This window comes from Oryx dammah, unplaced genomic scaffold, assembly GCF_014754425.2.
Source record: "Oryx dammah isolate SB20612 unplaced genomic scaffold, SCBI_Odam_1.1 HiC_scaffold_6, whole genome shotgun sequence".
NCBI classification, from domain to species: Eukaryota; Metazoa; Chordata; class Mammalia; order Artiodactyla; family Bovidae; genus Oryx; species Oryx dammah.
The window spans coordinates 9,432,023-9,453,543 of record NW_024070190.1 but is presented as its reverse complement, the minus strand read 5'-3'; the positions used below and the strand labels follow the sequence as shown (position 1 = coordinate 9,453,543).

The following is a 21,521-nucleotide window of genomic DNA, read 5'->3' as shown; positions in this document are numbered from 1 at the left end:
AGCTGAAAAGCACTCTCCATTAAACATTTCAGGGCTCTCTTTGCTCATTCGGTAATATGAAACTTTTATTCCTGCAGGGCAAGATGCACAGAAACAACACAGGTGAACCGCAATCAGTGAGTAATTCAGACCACATGTTGGGGGCACCCAGGGTGAATAATGGCCTCTAAGTCCTAACCGAGCTGCCCACCGGAACCCCAGGACTGGGGGCTGGACTCTAGGGAAGTCTCCCCGCTCAGTGGCACACCAACAACACTGGTTAATTATATGATTTTGGGAGAGATGCTCTTTCAGTGAAAGTAAGACAATTCATAGAAATAGACCTTACAAAGGAGAAGCATAAAAGGGGGAACTTCACCTCAAACAGATTAGCAAAACTGTTTAGATGATGTGCCTTGAGGGTTTTTTCCAGTTTCTGCTTCCTTCCTTCTTCTCCATCCAGGTTAGGCATTTATCACGCTGGGCTGATGTCAGCGCTGTTTGTTTTACACAAACTGGAAGGGGTATGTGCGTGTATTCATGAGTGTGTGAAGACAATGCATAACTTGGATTTCTACTATCTTAAGAAAATAACTTAGTGGCATCCTTTGTGAGAAGCAAGAGCTCATATCTACACTGATGAGAGGACCGGCTGAGGAAGGGGTTTGCTGTGAAGGGCTGCTAGGCAGTCATAACTGCCCAAGGCTTTTAAGAAACACCAAGGTCAGGTAGGTCTTGTATCATTTTTTAGGAATGAAAGGTTCATACAGTAAGCACCCTACAGAAGAAGTTTCCAGTTGAGAACTTTATCTCCTATTGCTGACAATCCTTCAGCTCTACCATCTCACACTGCCAGGGTCCAGCCACGGTGGATCCAGGGTGATTCGAAGGGGAGATGGAGTAGGCGAGGAAAAAACTTATTTATTTATAAATATAAGATTAGATTAGGAAGAAATAGTGTAGTAGGAAAATTTAGTGGAGAAAAGAGGCTGAATAATTTGGTTTACGTGGGAAGCCAATGAAGTTCCAGACAAGGAGCTTGCACCATCCCCGTTAGGCCACCGGCGTCCTCTTGAATATCGGGGGGTGCCCCACCTTAGGCTCCCTCTCGCGTGGATCTTAGAAGCCAGGGCAAGTATAAGTAGACATGGCGAACCTCCATGCCCCAGATGGGAATTCAGCCAGAAAAGGAGTAAGACATGGGGGAACCAGTCTTCCCAGGACTGGCCTGGCCTCTATTGTCTAGAAAGGCCTTTTATACCTTTTTGATTGTACATAGAGATCAATGGGTAATACAAAATTATGCAGCGTTAGCAGCCCAGAGTCATCAAAACCAGGCTTTTCTCTCTGCATACCTAGTTGTATATACAAGTCTTAGGTGATTTACATCATCTTCCGGCCAAAAGGGCCAATTAACATTTTACGGCCCTTTTCTGATAAGGGTTTGTCAACCAGAAGACTTATTTGTGTTGTTCTTCTTAAAGTCTGGTGCCACTCTCAGAAAGCACTAAATAAAGTTATATTCTTACACAGCAGAGATACAGCAATTTATAACAAGTAAAAGGAGTACAGTGATTTATAACAAAAGAAAAGTGATTAACTCAAAAGTCTAGTGTTGCTAACATCAAAACTACTATATACTTTTTTCCATATCCCAATTACATTGATTAATATCCTCCCAGGTGCCTAAAAAATAAAGAATATGGAGGTCTGGCAGCAATCATTGAGTCAACAGTGAAATCCATCACCAATATGATTTTTAGCTCTTTAGAAAAGGTTCTGTATCTTTAAGATGCTTTAAGCTTTGTGCCTCTCATGGTTGGGGGGCTGTAAGCAATTCACAAGCTGTAAAAAGTCCAGGGGAACCTGTTAGGCAAGCTAGGAGGGTTTGAACAGAAACATCCTTTTCAAATGCAGAAGACTAAAGCCCTGAGTTAACTTTTTCCAGAGTGTGTCAGAAGAGTGGGAAAGCACAGTACAATAAGGCAGGCAGATTCTGGTTTTGGGGGTACATGCTCAGGAAATTCCAGGGGGAAAACCTGAGGCCTGACTTGCCTTGCCCATCAGGCCTCTCCGCATGACCTTGTCATGGGTGAGATTCCTCACGCTGGCTCCCGGCATCACACCTCCTCTCCCTCCTTCATTCAGTACTCTTGCCTGTTCACTCGATGCCAGCCCCTGCATGCCAGCTATTGTACTGTACTACTGTACTTTTCAAGGTGCTGTCCTGTAAGATTAAAAATGTTTTCTTTATTTCTTGTGTTTTATTTGTGTGAAAAGTATTATAAACCTATTACAGTACAGTATTATATAGCCAATTGTGTCAGTTGGGTACCTAGGCTAACTTTATTGGACTTAGGAACAAATTGAACTTACGAACATGCTTTTGGAATGGAATTTGTTTGTATGTAAGGGACTTGCTGTAGTCAGGATCACGCTGTAAAAGAATACGAGAATGATGAAATACAGTCATTTCTGCAAAGGCACTAATTTTGCTGTTCACATGCAAATCAGGTCCATGTTCTTCTCAGAGAGTCTCCCTGGGTTTAGAGCATGTTTCCTTCAAAGGGAAGACTGGAGGTCAGTTGCCCCCACACTTGACCTTTTCCAGATGATGGTCTCTGGAGTTTCCACTGAACCAAACTCTTGGCATCTTTTATGTGGCTGTGTTCTCATGGTCTAACTTAGTGGGACAGGGAAAGCACTAAATAAATATTTAAAAAATGAATTTTGAGAGTATCTTGGAATCTTTTCATTCTGGTAAATGATTGTGCCTCATGAAAGCTGTAAAAATTGAGTATTTGAACTGAAAATGTGTCCAGTAGATCCCAGATATCTTGCACACAGGATATGCATGAATTTCCTGAGTACAGCCAAAATGCAGGGCAGCCATTGAGGCTGCGGCTACACGAGGTGGGCCTCTCCTGACCACCTGACCATTTCCTCCTCCCTTTCCTCGTTTCCAAAGGAGCAAACACTGCCTCCCTTTAAGCACCACTGGCTTTCTTTACCAGGGATAGGTCAGTCCTGGCTTATTTATTCATACTTAATTCCAAAAAGATATGAAGTCAGTCTTAAAAGGGATACACAGTACAAAAGCAAATGATGAAATTATAACTGAAGATGAGGACAGGAAAAACATAACAGAGCCAGAAGAATGTCAAGAAACCTTCACTTCCTTCTATGATGTCCTATAAATTTACTAAAGGTCAACCACTGATTTCACTCAGGCTTTCTACCAACCAGTAGTATAGAAAGATAATAAGGAGTTTCTCACGTCCTTAAGACAAAAGGAAAATAATTGCTTGGGAGAATCACAGCTATTTCTGTTGAAGACAGCAGAGAGATGACATCCCCAGACCATCACAGAGAGAACACTGTACAATATGGTGTCCACTGTCCTTATCAGCATTGCACAAGTCCAATCACGAGGTTCCACAGCTGTTCTAATAGGATTAAAGCACAATAAAGAAAAATTTCTATAGGTGGCCAAAATAATTCAGTTTTAGGCATGCAGCTCTCCAGAGGTCTGGTGTCACCCAAGGGCGGATTCTGGAGATGCAGGAGGACTGGGAGGACCTCACACCTTTCAGGAACTCCCTGATATGGACCATGTCTCTCCACTTAGTTTTTAATTAATTAATGTTTTTGGTGCAGCCAAAAAAAATTGGGATCTTAGTTCCCAGATCAGGGATCAAACCTGTGTCTCCTGCAACAAAAGTGCAACAACTTAACCACTGGGCCACCAGGAAGCTCCCCTCTGCACCTAGTTCTGACAGTGACTGTGTATTGAGGGGCAGTGTATTTTAACGTACTTCCCCTGACAAGCACAGGAGTGTAGCTATCCTGTGGGGCTGGTTAGTGCAGGCATGCCTGCTTTAATGGTAGGAGGTGACATTCTCTGGGGGAAACTGGGAAGCCAAAGGAGAAAGGCTGTGAATGTGAGAAAGGAAGGGCGTGCAAACAAGAGTGGAGGAGGTGCCCTCCTGGCTGGGAAGTGGGGCTAAGATCCCTGGAGGGGAGAGGGGAGGCGCAGGGCAGGACGACTGGCGTGGGAAGTTGACGCCTATGGAGACATTTGAACTTCATTCTGTAGGTAACAGATGGGTAACAGGTATTTTTAAGTCCCAAGGAACAGAGAGAATGTTGTACTTAAGAAACATTCCCCTGCGGCCTTGGGAAAGTATAGAGGAGAGATTGGTCATGGGGCAGTCAGCCACCCACAGTCCCATTTCAAGTGAAGAGTGATGGGACTGAAATTAGGGTACAGGCTGTGTATGGAGAAACTGGAGGAAATGATGGAGGCGCTGAGCCATTATGTGATGGGGACTTCAAAGGATGCATTAAAAGAGGTCCCCTGCAGCAGTAAGGCTGCGCTGGAAGAATGTCAGCTTGTTTACGACCTTCCAGCAAGAGTAGGCACATGAAAGCCCCAATGCACAGCATGTTTAAGATTGGGCTTCCTGGCCCTCCAAGTTCCTCTTTATCTGATGTGAGTTGTCCCAAGGACTGGCTAATTGGATTCCACAGAAAACCCCAAATATCATCAACATTATTATGCTTAGTGTTACCCACTAATTGTTGTTGTTCTGTCACTAAATTGTGTCCGACTGTGATCCCATGGGCTTCAGTACGCCAGGCTTCCCTGTCCTCCACTATCTCCCGGAATTTGCTCAAGTTCATGTCCATTGAGTCAGTGATACTATCTAACCATCTCATCCACCAATAATGGTTTACAATAAATTTACTAGATGTTTATTTGCACTGAGTTTTGACATAGTCATAGCCTTCATCAGCCTGACATGCCAGGCATATGGGGATGGTGTTTTCTATATGCTAAGGAGTGAGGTCTCCTGGAGGCGCTGCCAGAGAGAAGTTTAGATTATCCTTAAACTATCCTGCTTGTGGAGTGGAGGATAATTAGGCATAGAAGGAGAAGATGGCATCAGAGGATGAGCTGGCTGGACTGTCTGGAGCCACGTTAGGCATTACTGACAAAATGGAGGCACGGCCCCCAGCCCCCTCTCCTCATTCCGCAGGCATGGATCCTGGGATGAAGGAGTTAGGCCTTGTAATTCTGACTTGTCTTTTCCTCTCCTCGGCTGAGTTGACTGAAAAGAAATATTAAGGTGTTGAGCATCTTTTCATGTGTTTGTTAGCCATCCGTATGTCTTCTTTGGAGAAATGTCTATTTAGTTCTTTGTCCCATTTTTTGATTGGGTCATTTATTTTTCTGGAATTGAGCTGCAGGAGTTGCTTGTATATTTTTGAGATTAGTTGTCTGTCAGTTGCTTCACTTGCTATTATTTTCTCCCATTCGGAAGGCTGTCTTTTCACTTTGCTTATATTTTCCTTTGTTGTGCAGAAGCTTTTAATTTTAATTAGGTCCCATTTGTTTATTTTTGCTTTTATTTCCAGAATTCTGGGAGGTGGATCATAGAGGATCCTGCTGTGGTTTATGTCAGAGAGTGTTTTGTCTATGTTCTCCTTTAGGAGTTTTATAGTTTCTGGTCTTACATTTAGATCTTTAATCCATTTTGAGTTTACACACTGAGGAAACCAGAATTGAAAGAGACACATGTACCCCAGTGTTCATCGCAGCACTGTTTATAATAGCCAGGACATGGAAACAACCTAGATGTCCATCAGCGGATGAATGGATAAGAAAGCTGTGGTACATATACACAATGGAGTATTACTCAGCCATTAAAAAGAATACATTTGAATCAGTTCTGATGAGATGGATGAAACTGGAGCCAATTATACAGAGTGAAGTAAGCCAGAAAGAAAAACACCAATACAGTATACTAACACATATATATGGAATTTAGAAAGATGGCAATGATGACCCTGTATGCAGGATAGCAAAAAAGACACAGATGTGTATAGCGGACTTTTGGACTCAGAGGGAGAGGGAGAGGGTGAGATGATTTGGGAGAATGGCATTGAAACATGTATAATATCATGTAAGAATCAAATCACCAGTCTATGTCCAATGCAGGATACGGCATGCTTGGGGCTGGTACACGGGGATGACCCAGAGAGATGTTGTGGGGAGGGGGGTGGGAGGGGCTTCATGTTTGGGAACGCATGTACACCCATGGTGGATTCATATCAATGTATGGCAAAACCAATACAGAACTGTAAAGTAAAATAATAAATAAATAAATAAGAAATATTAAGGTGCTTATTGTTCTTGAGAGGAGCATGAGAAGGCATAAAGCCTTCTGCAGCATTGCTCTGAAAATAATTCATAAAGTTAATCATTGACATTTGCTCAAGGACTTTTACAAAAGAGTGTTCCAGGATGAGCACATAGGCCACAGCTTGAGGCCATGGGAGAGATTGATATCTGAAGCCTATTTGCAAGGAGAATGTTTATGGCAAAGGAATTTACTGAATTTAGGGCGTAGAAATAATTAAAACAGTTAGAAGTTAAAGACTTAAGGAATGTTGTAAAGTTAGCATATTTTACTATAGCTTATAGAAGTTAGGAATTTTTAGAGACACTATAGCTAGAAGCCTTTTTAAGAGAGAGTGAGCTCAGGATGTTAGGGGCAAACAGGAGTTAGGAAGATAAGTAGTAAACTGAGGCATGTAGCATGAGTTACAATGTAATCACAAGTTAACTATAGGAAACATTAGAAGAGGTAGATAATAGATGATAAGGCTGATTCTGAGAGAATCACTGAAGCAGGAACTCTGTTTGAGGAGCAACAGTGATTTATGGAAATAATAAATCTGGGAGAGGGGGAACTGAAAATGTCAAACCTCTGGCCTAATGTTTTTGTAAAAGTATGAAAGAGAATCTTAAACTTGGAATACACAGGCAGTCCATAGAAAACTGAGAGGCTGTCTCAGTCGCCGACAGCGTTCACCTCTTCAGGTTGAATCCCTGGCTGCTGGAGCTCAGCATCACCGATGCAATGAACATGAACTTGGGTCAACTCTGAGAGACAGAGAGGGACAGGGAGGCCTGGCATGCCATGGGTGTCCATGGGGTCACAAGGAGTCAGACACACCTGGGCTACTGAACAAAAACAATGGCTGAGCCAGTGCTTTTCAAGTTGCAGGTGTAATGTACAGTTTGGGATGTATATTGGACAATTACTGCATAAAATGCATTTCCTTCTGAGGTCACAAGTAAGCTTGTTCCTGAATTGCTCAGGTCCACAAAAAGGAGGAGGCCATCAGATTCATTCCCTACATATGAACAAGTGCCATTCTAAGATGGCATTTGTAAGTTCAATTCATCCATAAGTGTAACAAGTTTAGCCTAGGTACCACACTAACATAACCAGGTCTTCAGTACTGTACTGTAATAGGCATACAATACTTTTCACACAAATGAGACACAAAAAACAAACACAAACAAATAAAGAAGACATTTTTACTCTTACAGCACAGCACCTTGAAAAGTACAGTAATACAGCACAGCAGCTGGCATACAGTGGCTGCATGCACGTTCACATCTTTGAAATTCGCACCTTGAAGGCTCATATGTAGGGGACTTACAGGATGGTCACTGCTGAGCTCAAAGCAGTTCACTTCCATGAACATCTGGGCTCCACACAGGCCAGTGTGCATTACATGTTGGAAACACAAGCTGTGAAGGTCAGGGCTCAATCTATGTTGAATCTTGTTGAAGATTCAGCTTCTTCGGTGCCCCTTCTAACACCGTAATACACATAACACATGCAATTATGAAGACTTTCAGGCCATTTTTCTTCAGACCAGAAACCTAAGCTATCATTGCTTCCTGCCAGCTGATTAGATCCAGGGCCATTTTGTGGCCGAATGAAACAACGTCAGAGAAAGCTTTGAAAAAAGGTTTTCAATGAATGTCGTTTTTAGAAGGTTCCAGTGGAATTTTTTCCCCCAATTTTTCCTGCAGCTTCAGTGTTATTGACACGTCTTTCTCAGCCCTTCCTCCACCCTACACTAGTTCTCTGGAACGGAATCCTAGAATGTGAGCCGAAAGGAATATACAGGTCATTGAGCCCCAGCTACTTGCCATGGAAAATGGCCCTGTATTTAGATCTCCTAGACATCACCAGATTTAATTTCTGGGAAGAAATACTTAATACAATGATAATCTGTCCCATTACGCTTCCCATTTCCTAACTGCTAAACATACATTTGATAATCACACACTTTAAATTAATCTAACCTTAAAGATGGAGAAATGGTCACAGGACAGAACTTAAACAAGGACCTGACCTATGGATACACTTAATGAGTTTAGTTCTTTGTTATTTTACTAGATAATTTCTTCCCAGTCCCAATTTCCATTCCTTCAGCCGCACTGGATCCAAGTGTCTTTTTCTTAATTGGAGTATAGTTGCTTTACAAAGCTGTGTTAGTTTCTGCTGTACAGCAAAGTGAACCAGCCATATGTACACATGTGTCCCCTCTTTTCTGGATTTCCTTCCCATTCAGGTCACTACAGAGCACTGAGTAGAGTCCTCTGTGCTACACAGTAGTGGACCCGAGTGTCTTTTAAATGTCACACTGAGGGTTTAGGAGAAGTGTATTGGCTCAGCGTGCAGTGGAGGGAAAAGTATGTGAAAATAATTTATAGCATGTTTGATTTTGTGGTCATAGCAGACATTTTTTATTAGAACAGTTCTGTCTTCCAAACAGCCTCAATTTGCTTCACAATCTGGCCATAGAAATACAATTTGTTTTATGCCCTGTTCAGCAAGTGAGATTTTGAATGTGGTGTAACAGTTTTTCTCAGAGAATTTTTATATTCAATGTTTTTAAAATTTTAATTTCTGTTTATGGGACATTTACCAACTTAAAAAGTAACTTCTCAGAGAGCATCTCATTGATTGCACACATCAACCCAGCTATGCAGACGTAATCTCTTCTTTTAGTAATAATTTCTTTTAGTAAAATAATGACACTGAGTCTTCAAAACATCTTGTCTAGTAGAAAGTTCTGGCCTTTTGAATTCAAAGTCCATGGTTTTCCCCTTATCACAGACTGTCTCATGAGCCTTGACAAATTACAAGCAAAAGTTCCCTGAATTTACTTTTTCCTTCTAGCCTATAAGAGAATATGAAATTAACCAAATCCCACAGTGCATAGGGGAATTTATGGTGGGCAAATCTGAAGCATAAGAAAAGCTGAAATATATACAATAATGGTATCTGTGAATGATATGGTATCCCCCCCACCCTTCATTTCTAGATGAGAAAAACCAATGCATTCAGTCTTACTGAGTCATTTACTTTCTAATTAATATTTAATCCAAACAAGCATTATCTTGCTTTTCTCCCACACACTTTGAGTGTTGAATGTTAAAATATGCAGACTCTGTTAATGTTCTCCAGGAAAGCACTTCTTTCCCAGACTCGTTATCTGGACAAGCAGGGCTTCATCTTGTTCACCAATTTGTCGCATAACTTGAAATGAAGAAAAATATGCATTGAGGAATTCTGAGTGAGAACCTATTATTTCATGGGTAAAGTTTGGAACCAAGGGACTTAACAGCTTCCTCAAGATACAGACAATGACCTAATTGTTGCCATAGAGAAGAGAATTCTAGCTGGTTCCAAGATTAGTGGGAGCTCTGACTATACATGGATCAGCCAGTTAGGATAAGGGTTTGGGTTGAATTAGCTTTAGATTAGATTAGGTTACATACTTATTTTTAGAATGTCTCCACAGGGTGGTGATTATGGGGTGTTAGCCAAACTATGAGATGGCTGATAACATTTCACACAGACAGGAACGCAAATCTCATTTTTGTGATATTTTCCAGGCCTGATGGTAATGTGTGGCTACCTCTTGATAACTAACTATGCCTTTGCTTTCCATGTTCATCCTGTAGGAGCCGTCCAGTTTGCATGGTTGCTAAGGCAGTCAGCAGTTCAAGAAACTGAGCTCCTAAAAGTGGTGGTTCCGTATTAACGCTTAGAAGGATATTCAGGTAAAAGTTTTCTTTTTGAATTTCAACAGCCAAAGAGATGTAAAGACAATGATGACTCTTTTTTTTTGTAATCTTTCCTTATTTTTCATTCCTTCTTTCCTTCCTCCTTCCTTCCTTCTTCCTTCCCTGCATCCCTGTTTCCTTCCCTCGCTCCCTGCCACCCTCCAAGGCCATGGAGTTTACAAAGGTCACGGACTTTGGAGTCAGCCACAACTAGGCATTTGCCCCTCCTCCACCACTGACTTTGAAGCCTTGGGCTTCCTCCCTGGGAGGAAATTCTATCAAACTCCTGGAGGGAGTTCAACTTTCTCCCCATGATATGGTGGAAGGACATATATAGCTCCCAGACTGATGGAGGTATCAGAGCTGGAAAGAACTTTTTTGTTGTTGTTTCTTTCTTTTTTTTTTTTTAAATCAATTTATTTATCATAATTGGAGGCTAATTACTTGACAATATTGTGGTGGTATTTGCCATACATTGATATGAATCAGCCACGGGTGTACATGTGTTCTCCATCCTGAACCCCCCTCCCACCTCCTTCCCCATCCCATCCCTCTGGATTGTCCCAGGGCACCGGCTTTGAGTGCTCTATTTGGGCAGCACCATCAAACCTGGACTGGTCATCTGTTTCACATATGGTAATATACATGTTTCAATGCTATTCTCTCAAATCATCCCACCCTTGCCTTCTCCCACAGAGTCCAAAAGTCCGCCCTTTATACCTGTGTCTCTTTTGCTATCTCGCATATAGGGTTGTCATTGCCAACTCTCTAAATTCCATATATATGTGTTAGTAGACTGTATTGGTGTTTTTCTTTCTGACTTACTTTGCTCTGTATAATAGGCTCCAGTTTCATCCACCTCATTAGAACTGATTCAAATGTATTCGTTTTAATGGCTGAGTAATATTTCATTGTATATCTGTAACACAGCTTTCTTATCCATTCGTCTGCTGAGGGATATCTAGGTTGCTTCCATGTCCTGGCTATTATAAACAGTGCTGCGATGAACACTGGGGTACATGTGTCTCTTTCAATTCTGGTTTCCTCAGTGTGTATGCCCAGCAGTGGGATTGCTGGGTCACATGGCAGTTCTATTTCCAGTTTTTTAAGGAATCTCCATGCTGTTCTCCATAGCGGCTGTACTAGTTTGCATTCCCACCAACAGTGTAAGAGGGTTCCCTTTTCTCCACCACCTTTCCAACAATTATTGTTTGTAGACTTGGACAGAAGCCATTCTGACTGGTGTGAAATGGTACCTCATTGTGGTTTTGATTTGCATTTCTCTGATAATGAGTGATGTTGAGCATCTTTTCATGTGTTTGTTAGCCATCTGTATGTCTTCTTTGGAGAAATGTCTGTTTACTTTTTTAAACTGTTTTTTGATTGGGTCATTTATTTTTCTGGTATTGACCTGCATGAGCCTCTTGTATGTCTTTGAGATTGATTCTTTTTTTTTTTTTTAAGGACCTTTAAATCAAAAGGAATTATAACTCTTTATGAAGACTGTTTATCCATGTTCTAGATTCAATTCATCTCTACCAATATATGCCCTTTCTTTTGCCTTTATCTTTATTTTATTTATTTATTTATTTTTTTGGCATTTTTTTTTTAAATTTTATTTTTATTTTTATTTTTTTTAATTAATTTATTTATTTTTAATTTTTTACTTTACAATTCTGTATTGGTTTTGGCATAGATTGACATGAATCCCTTCATTTGCTATTATTTTCTCCCATTTTGAAGACTGTCTTTTCGGCTTGCTTATAGTTTCCTTTGTTGTGCAAAAGTTTTTAAGTTTAATTAGGTCCCATTTGTTTATTTTTGCTTTTATTTCCATCACTCTGGGAGGTGGGTCATAGAGGATCTTGCTGTGATTTATGTTGGAGTGTTCTGCCTATGTTTCAGAGCTGGAAAGAACTTATAATCACACCAAGGTTTTGATGAAGAAATTGAGACTCTGAGAAGTCAAGTCACGTGTGTGCCCCTATTGAACATCCTGACCTAAAGTGGAGTTTTTTGTGCAACTTGGAAAATGACATGGAGCTATACAAGTGATTGAGGGCATTATATCCCAGTTATTCAGTATTTAATAAACCAAATGAACACTATGGTACAAATCTCCAACCAAAAGGAGAAATGAAAAGAGGAAATGAAATGGTCAGGTAGAATGAGAAGTTCTTGTTAAGAGCCCTGTGGGTTTGCCTAGCTCTAAGCTGGAGTCAAGATTGCCAGGAGAAATATCCACAACCTCAGATATGCAGATAATACCACTTTAGTGGCAAAAAGCAAAGAGGAACTAAAGAGTCTCTTGATGAAGGTGAAAGAGAAGAGTGAAAAACCTGGCTTAAAACTCAACATTCAAAAAACTAAGAGCAAGGTATAAAGTCCCAACACTTCATGGCAAATAGATGGCGAAAAAGAGGAAACAGTGACAGACTTTATTTTCTTGGGCTCCAAAATCATTGCAGACAGTGACTGCAGCCACAAAATTAAAATACACTAGCTCCTTGGAAGAAAGGTTATGACTAACCTAGACAGCATATTAAAAAGCAAATACATCACTTTGCTGACAAAGGTCTGAATAGTCAAAGCTAGGGTTTTTCCAGTAGTCATGTATAGATGTGAGAGTTGGACCATAAAGAAGGCTGTGCCCCAAAGAATTAATGCTTTCAAACTGTGGTGTTGGAGAAGACTCTTGGGAGTCCCTTGGACAGCAAGAAGATCAAACCAGTCAGTCCTAAAGGAAGTCAACACTGAATATTCATTGGAAGTCCACTGGTGCTGAAGCTGAAGCTTTAATACTTTGGCCACCTGATGTGAAGAGCCAATTCTTTGGAAAAGACCTTGATGCAGGGAAAGACTGAGGGCAAGAGGAGAAGTGGGCTGCAGAGGATGAGATGGTTGACTGGCATCACTGACCCAATGGACATGAGTTTGAACAAAGTCAGAAAGATAGTGAAAGACAGGGAAGCCTGGTGTGTTGCAGTCCATGGGGTCACAAAGAGTCGGCACGACTGAGCAACTGAACAGCAAACAACCCCTAAGTAGCTGTGAGTCTTGGGAAATAATTCGTCTTGAGGGTCTGGATTCCTCATCAGTTAGATGGGAGGAAGTATTGGGATTAAGACCAACCTGGAGGTAGCTGTCACCTTCACAGGCAAGAGAGTGCTTTGTATCTTATAAAAGTCTCTCTCCAATGCCCCCCTCTTTTTTTGCTCCTATTCTTGGTTCTTCTTCATTTATAATAACAGGATTTTCAAGTTGTCTGACTCCTTTTGTTGGCAGCTCTGTTCTCCTCATTCATGTTTCTCCTCTTTTATAGAAATAAGCCAAACCATCAAGCTAGGTCACTTGGATGACTAACAGAGAACAGAAATGGATTGAACAGATAATCAGCTCTCACTTTCCCATTTTTCTGTGTCCGCCTACTCGGATTAAGGTTAAATACAACAGGTTCCATTTCTTTTGAAAAGCCTTGAATTTGGTGCTCCTCACACCGAGGGCCTTCTAAAGTGCCTTGTCTGTTTCCTTGACCTTAGACTTAAAGCTGACTAATCCACCAATTCTTGAATGGTTTCCTTAAAGGCTCTCTGGCTGGGTAGATGCAAGAAATACTCATAAACCAAGAGCAGCAGTACAATCATGTTTCCTTACATGAACAACAAAAACAACAAAAAAATGTATTTCTATTCTGGGATGCATGGGCCAAAGTACAATAGAAAAACGTGGCTTCTTTATTTGTATTCTTAATTTGAATTTACTCCACTATAGTACTATCCAATGGAAACAGCATGCACCATGAGCCTTCATCAATCGTTTGGGCTACCCAGGTTCTAAACTCTTACTCTAATGTTGGGAAAATTACCCACTGTGCCAGAGGCTGGCTAACTGTTCACCAAACTTTTTACTTTTTCTCCTGGGTACTCAGCTATACAACATTTCTCTTATGCATGTTTGAAAAGTGTGCTCAGTGCCTTCAGTCTTATATGACTCCTTGAGATCCCATGGACTGTAGCCCTCCAGGCTCCTCTATCTATGGGATTCTCCAGGCAAGAATACTGGAGTGGGTTACCATTTCCTTCTCCAGGGAACCTTCCCAACCCAGGAATCAAACCTGGTCTCCTGTGTTGGCAGGAGGGGTCTTTACCACTGTGCTACTTGGGAAGCCTCCTAACTAACCCTTCAATTCAAAGATCGGTTAAGTTTGCTGAAGATGCTATAAGCCACATAAAACTTGTGCTATAACTATAATTCCGATTCAACTCAGCGAACCTTAAAAGTTCTTCCCTTGAGTTCCAGGAAAAAATGGAAAGCTCTCAAAAATAGGCAGTTCTATAGCATTATTGTACCCAGACACTTAATTTCTACCACCTACTGTGGCATTTTCTGGCATTTGTGAAAAACATCAGGGAAATGTTGTTTCTCTGTTCTTTAGAGTCTGATCATCACTCTCTTGGCCCAATAACCTTTTCCCAAATAAGCTCCCTAAATTAGATTCCTAGAATTTGTAAGGATGTACAAGAATTCTCTTTGGGTTATAGTTTTTAAAATATGAAGTGACGGCAATTTGTCCTTGGTGGAAACGTGTCCTTTGGTCACTGTGAGGTTCTAGAAGGCATGACCTGGCTATTGTTTACCTTTCTAACATTGTCGGTGACCCCTTCCTCCCAAAGCACCTGGAAACCACATCTGGCTACTTGGTGCCTCCTTGTAATCACACCAGTTGTTCCCTCCTCTCTGTTCTAACTGCAGCCCCTCCTCTGCTGAGCTGACAGGACCCAGCACCCTTTCTGATTTCAGTGCCCTTCCTCTGATCCCCAGGCACCCCACACGCTGTGCCGCTATAACAGCCACATCTCTGGGCAGTAAGTACTTATCACGTAACTGTCTTCTAAGGGAGGCTTCAAGCTCCACAAGGCAGGGCCTTTACTTCTCTACTCAGAGCATCTAACTTAGTGCTTGACATATAATCAGTGCTGAATAAATATCTCCCCAATGAGCATTAAGCACTTCCCAGGTGGCTCAGCAGTAAAGAGTCTGCCTGCAATGCAGGAGACTTGGGTTCAGTCTCTGGGTCGGGAAGATCCCCTGGAGAAGGAAATGGCAACTGACTCCAGTACTGTTTCCTGGAAAATTCCATGGACAGAGGAGGCTGGCAAGCTACAGTCCATGGGGTCACAAAAGAGTCAGACACAACTTAGGGCCTAAACAACAAAAATGAATATTAGACACATATGTCCAACTAGCTATGTGATACATTCACTTGGATGAATCCAGGGCATTTTAAAAAGAAAATATTTAAAATGGAGCTCTTGACTGCATCCTCAAACCCAATGTGCCACTCCTTATCCAGGCTTCTTAGTTTCAGTAAATGCACCAACGTCCATCAGGCTCTCAGCCTAGAAAGCAGACAGCATACTGAGCACCCCACCTTCCCTCACCCCAACTTGCAGGCCTGTCCACCACTTCAGAGCCTCCCAGCACATCTCTGCCTCTGCTGTCTTCTCTTGCTGGGGTGACTACAGGACACTCCTAGGTGGTCCCCCTTTTTCTCCTTTCATCCCCTCCAGTACATCTTCCACACAGCAACCAGAACAAGCTCTAGGTCAGTCATTCCCATTTCCAGAACGTTCCACGGCTCCTCACAGTGAACAGAATAAAATGCAGCACCTCCCCCTGGCTGGGAGAAACCCCATGACCTCCCCCAAACCCGTCTCTCTGGTCATGGCATTCCTCCTGGGTTGCTCTGGACTCAGACATTCAGCACTTCCCAGTTGCTGGCCTGGAACATTCTTCTCCGTTCCCCTCCTCAGGACCCTTCCCTGATGAGCCTCCTCACCTTCTGCACTGATTCTGGTCATAGAACCTTATTTACCTCCTCTGTACCGTTCCTCAAGCTGTGATTGGTTTGCTCTTTTGTTTACTTGTTTATTTGCCACGTCATGAAAGAGATGGGAATACCAGAGCACCTGACCTGCCTCTTGAGAAATCTGTATGCAGGTCAGGAAGCAAGAGTTAGAACTGGGCATGGAACAACAGACTGGTTCCAAATAGGAAAAGGAGTACGTCAAGGCTGTATATCGTCACCCTGCTTATTTAACGTATATACAGAGTACATCATGAGAAATGCTGGGCTGGAAGAAGCACAAGCTGGAATCAAGATTGCCAGAAGAAATATCAATAACCTCAGATATGCAGATGACACCACCCTTATGGCAGAAAGTGAAGAGGAGCTAAAAAGCCTCTTGATGAAAGTGAAAGAGGAGAGCAAAAAAGTTGGCTTAAAGCTCAACATTCAGAAAACGAAGATCATGGCATCTGGTCCCATCACTTCATGGGAAATAGATGGGGAAACAGTGGAAACGGTGTCAGACTTTATTTTTTTGGGCTCCAGAATCACTGCAGATGGTGACTGCAGCCAGGAAATTAAAAGACGCTTACTCCTTGGAAGAAAAGTTATGACCAACCTAGATAGTATATTCAAAAGCAGAGACATTGCTTTACCAACTAAGGTCCGTCTAGTCAAGGCTATGGTTTTTCCTGTGGTCATGTATGGATGTGAGAGCTGGACTGTGAAGAAGGCTGAGCACTGAAGAATTGATGCTTTTGAACTGTGGTGTTGGAGAAGACTCTTGAGAGTCCCTTGGACTGCAAGGAGATCCAACAAGTCCATTCTGAAGGAGATCAACCCTGGGATTTCTTTGGAAGGAATGATGCTAAAGCTGAAAGTCCAGTACTTTGGCCACCTCATGCAAAGAGTTGACTCATTGGAAAAGACTTTGATGCTGGGAGGGATTGGGGGCAGGAGGAGAAGGGGACGACCGAGGATGAGATGGCTGGATGGCATCACGGACTCGATGGACGTGAGTCTGAGTGAACTCTGGGAGTTGGTGATGGACAGGGAGGCCTGGCGTGCTGCGATTCATGGGGTCGCAAAGAGTCAGACACGACTGAGCGACTGAACTGAACTGAGGGTGAGACTCAAGGTCGCACGCCAGTGCATCCTCAGCATCAGAATGTGGCCTGACACAGAGGGGGTGTTGTGGTAGAGAAAAGAATGTGTGAGTGAAAGACTACACAAAGAACCCAGGAAACAGGGCCACAGGAATATCCATGACGCTGATCCCTGAGTGATCACCACATAACTGCAGCATCTGATTCATGGAAAAACCAGAATCACTCTTCAAAGATGCAGGCGGACTCAGTAACCACAGAGCAGTAAGCATTCATCTAGTGCCTACAAGTGGGCTTCCCAGGTGGCTCTCTAGTAAAGAATCCCCCTGCCAGTGAAGGAGACATGGGTTTGGTCCCTGGATCGGGAAAATCCCCTGGAGAATGAAATGTCAACCCACTCCAGTATTCTTGCCTGGGTTATTCCATGGACAGAAAAGCCTGCTGGGCTGTAGTCCATAGCATTGCATAGGAGTCAGACACAACTCAGCAACTAAACAACAACAACAGTGCCTGCATATACATGATCTCAGTTAAATCTCACGACAACTGTATGAGGCAGTCATTCTTCTTATCATTTTACAGACAATTTTTAACAAAACTCAGAGATACTAAATGACTCACCCACAACAGACCGTGGCATTTGTAACCCAAGGAAGCAGGTTCCATTTTAGGTCTGGCTGACTCCACACGGAGCCCCCATGCATGGTCCACACTCATTTAATTCTTCTGAGTTTTTCCCCAAATAAAACCAAAGTTCTGACTTGCTACTCCTAAGGATTACACCAGACTGTACATTTAACCTGATTACAAATGCAGATGACTGGACTTTCTTTATATCCAAATACGTGATGAGATGTGGTTGCAGCAAGCTCCCTAACTCATTCTCTAGGACAGGCATCCCCCTCTTCTGTTAAGGATGACTTCTTATTGAAAGCTCTGCATGAGAGTTCACTCAAATGACCAACTTCCAACAACTTCCACAGTAAAGAGATTCTTACCTCGGAATTCCAGTCCTCTAAGTTGAAAGGTGACAAGGCCATTGCCGATTTCAATCAGGTGAACGAAAGCATTGAGGTAATCCGAAGCCAAAATAAAGCAATCGCCAGAGCTGTAGTTGCCCCACCGGCCAAGGATGAGGTCTCCACAGAGGGACTCCTGGAGCGCCCTTGTCAAATGCTCATAAAAGATGGAATTGAGGTTGTTGCCATCGCTCCCTGAAGACAGGACAAGAAGTAATATGCCCAGTGAGTCCTTCTCCAACGTGCTATGCCTGGGAGACGGGCAGCCGTCACCTGATTAGGGGAGACTCAGACTCCTCAGACCTTTTGCTGGTTGTGCTGGGGTTTGTGAGACCCTCCTTTTTCTTCCCTCTACGCTCTTTCTGGTCAATGTCATCTACATAAATGGACTGAATTCCTGTCTAGATGAGATACCTGACAAATTCCTACCTCCAGCAGAGATCTCTCGCCTGGACTCTAGACCTGTCTGCTTCCTTGTCTGCTTAACATTTCTTGTATGTTTCCAATGTTTCTCCTCCACCCAACGTGTCCAAGTCAGGCCCTGCCCCCCGAGTCCCGCCCCCAACCTGCTCTCAGCTGGCCAGCTGGCCACAACCTAGGCATCCTTCTTCCCACTCCTTCCCACCTGAGGCTCTCAATTTCACATTCTTCAAGTATTTTTTGCATCTTCCTACTTTTCTCCATTCCCATGACCCTTGCTTTATCCCAGGTTACACGGTCTCTCAGGTGGAGGACCACAAGTGTCATGCGACTCACCTATGGGTCTTCACTAGGACATGCTTGCTCATCGATTCTCTACCCCCAGCCAGAATGACCTTTCAGATGAAAGGGGAACGTGTCACCCAGGACCCTCCAGCCCGTTTTCAGTGGTTTGTTAGGGCTCTTAAGATAGAGACAAGACTTCATAACATCACCTATAATAGGGTCCCATAAGTCATCCTCCAAGGAATAAGCTAGGACACCAGCCTGATGAAACCCAGGGTGTACGGTCACGCCAGGGGCGCTGGGTGCTCTGCTCCCCACTTCAGTCTCCATCCTCACCTCTCACTCATCTCTTCCTCAATCTCAACACTTAGCATCACAGAACTTCTCCCAGTTGAGTGACTCACCTGCCCCTTCCCACCTCGGGCCTTTGCAGAGACTAATCTTCCTGCCTGGTTTCCCTTCATTCTTCTCTGTCTTATTACCTCCACTAATCTTTAGACCTCTGTTCCACGGCCACTTCAGGGCAGCCTTCCTTGACCCGTCCGCCACGGCATGTTATAGGGCATCAGGACTACGACCCTCTGCTCGAAAGCACTTGAAACAGTTGGAATTTGACTTTCGGCTTTTTGTGTGTATATGTGTATATATGGTTATTTGATTAACATCTGATTTCTCCAATGCACCCTACGGTGGTGAAGGAAGGCTGAATTTGTTTATTTTTGTATCTCAGTACTGGCAGATTCTTAATATGCAGTAAAGACTGACTAAATATCTGTTGAATAATAGATGACACCATAGATGATACAGCTTTGTTAAGAGAAATTTTGCTTTTGAGAACATAATCCATTAAGTAACTCCAGGGTTTCACTGAGAAATAATTTACAGACAATAAATTGTGTGTGTGTGTGTGTATATATATATATATATATATATATATAGTGTGTGTGTGTGTGTATATGTGTGCATGTGTGTGTGTTAAGTCACTTAGGCATGTCCAGCTCTTTGTGATCCCAGGGACTGTAGCCCAGCAGGCTCCTCTGCCCATGGAATTCTCCAGGCAAGAACACTGGAGTGGGTTTTCATCTCCTTCTTTAGGGGATCTTCCTGACCCAGGGATTGAACCCATGCCTCCTGAATTGCAGGCAGATTCTTTACCATCTGAACTATAGGGAAGTTTCATATATATATATATATATATATATTCTATAATATAAATAATTATTGATAGTATATATTGTGTAAACAGTACATATATATGCATATATACATATATAACTGTAGTCTACAATATGAATAATTATTGCTAGTATACATTTTTATATATTATATACAAGTATATATATTATATATCAATGCCATTTACTCATTTTAAGTTATATATGTATATAAAATTCAGATTTATTGAGGCATAATTTACAGAGAGCAAAATTTTCCCTTTTTAGTGTCCGGTTCTATGAATCTTAAAAAAATGCTTATAGTCACATAACCACCACTTCGAATGATGCATTTGTGATTCATCCATTCCGAGGTATACAGCAGTAGTTTGTTCTGTTTCATTTGTATGTAGTTACTACAGTTTGTTTAACCATTCATAGCTGAAGGACCTCTGGATTGTTTTCAGTACTGGTGAGTATGAGTAAATCCACTCACGATATTCATGAACTGAAGTTTATAAGAACATGTTTTCACTTCTCTTGAGTCAAACCCTAAGAGTGGCACTACCGTTCTCCAGAATGGCTGAACCATTCTGCACCCCAGTCGCAGGGACTGAGAATTCTAGCTGTTCTGCACCCTTGCCAGGACTGTGGCTTGTTTGTTTGGACTTAGCCATTCAGATCGAGTGGATGAGTACATCAAGGGAAGAAAAAAGGAAGGAGGCAGCAAAGGAGATGGAGTGAAGGAATAAAGGGCTTCCTAATAAAGGGCCAGTGCATCTCAGGGGCATGGAACTGGGGGTTCATGATGCATTTCGCGTCCTGGCTGGGCCGACTCCTCTTACTCCCTCCGTCAGATCTCTCATGATGAAGACAGAATCTTCTCTGAGAAGGCTGGGTAAACTGGGCAGTCCTGACCTGTGGTCCGGGAGTGGAGGAAGCACTGGGAGGGGCTGGAAGGCAAGCTTGTCAGCAGTGCTCTCACCTTAGGGGTATCTTTTCTCTGGGGAGTGAACTCTGCCTCCAGAAAGTCAGAGAAGCATAGAGTTGCCCCAAAGAGAAGAGGCCTAAAGCAAAGCTCAGGACCCCTTCTAGGCTAGTTTCTGGAGCGGAGACAGAGATTCAGGAAGGTTGCAGATAGATCCGTGAAGATCTGAATGGAGCTTTCCTGCTCTGTATCCTCAGGAACTGGAGCATCATTGAGGGTGCAGGAAGGCACAGACTGGCCCCGAGCACACCCACGTAAGAAAGAGCACTGATCCATGGCTAAGAAATCTACAAGATAACATTATCAAACTATGGATATCAGGGCTAGGCATTCATGACAGTTAAAAGCCAAACTGAAATAGGTGCATTTATAACCTATTTATGATTAATGGAAAGAAACAAACTGTTCTGTGGACTGAGTCATGTCATGACCTCTAATAAGGTATCAGTATGCTTAATTTTCTATGCAGATTAAGCCTGCCTGACCTGCAGTGATATTCATTTTCTCTGATGAAGCAGCATGCAGCCAGAGACACTAATTGGAGATTACTCCGAGTCTCTGCTACTTTTAAAGAAAAAGCCTTAACAAGAGAATTAACTTTTGCTTAACTGTTCAAACTGTTTGATGTACAAATAAAACAATTTAAACCATGAAAAGTTGAGATCTTAGAACACACTGACCACATATCTGTATAATTAGATTAAAATGAGATGAAATTATGAACAACTAAAAGCACAATGTACTTATGAAACTATATGCCTAATGCCTATATGTCTATATGC

At 42.5% G+C, this 21,521-nt stretch overlaps 1 protein-coding gene across 1 annotated transcript in view; it reads right to left on the bottom strand.

Moving 5' to 3' along the window:
• The window catches only part of PCNX2 (pecanex 2), a 314,554-nt gene that overhangs the window by 57,003 nt on the left and 236,030 nt on the right, over nucleotides 1-21,521 (bottom strand). Inside the window, exon 25 of the mRNA XM_040242736.1 lies at nucleotides 17,872-18,087. Within this exon, the coding sequence (XP_040098670.1) occupies nucleotides 17,872-18,087 (216 nt within the window). The remainder of the gene's footprint in view (nucleotides 1-17,871; nucleotides 18,088-21,521) is intronic.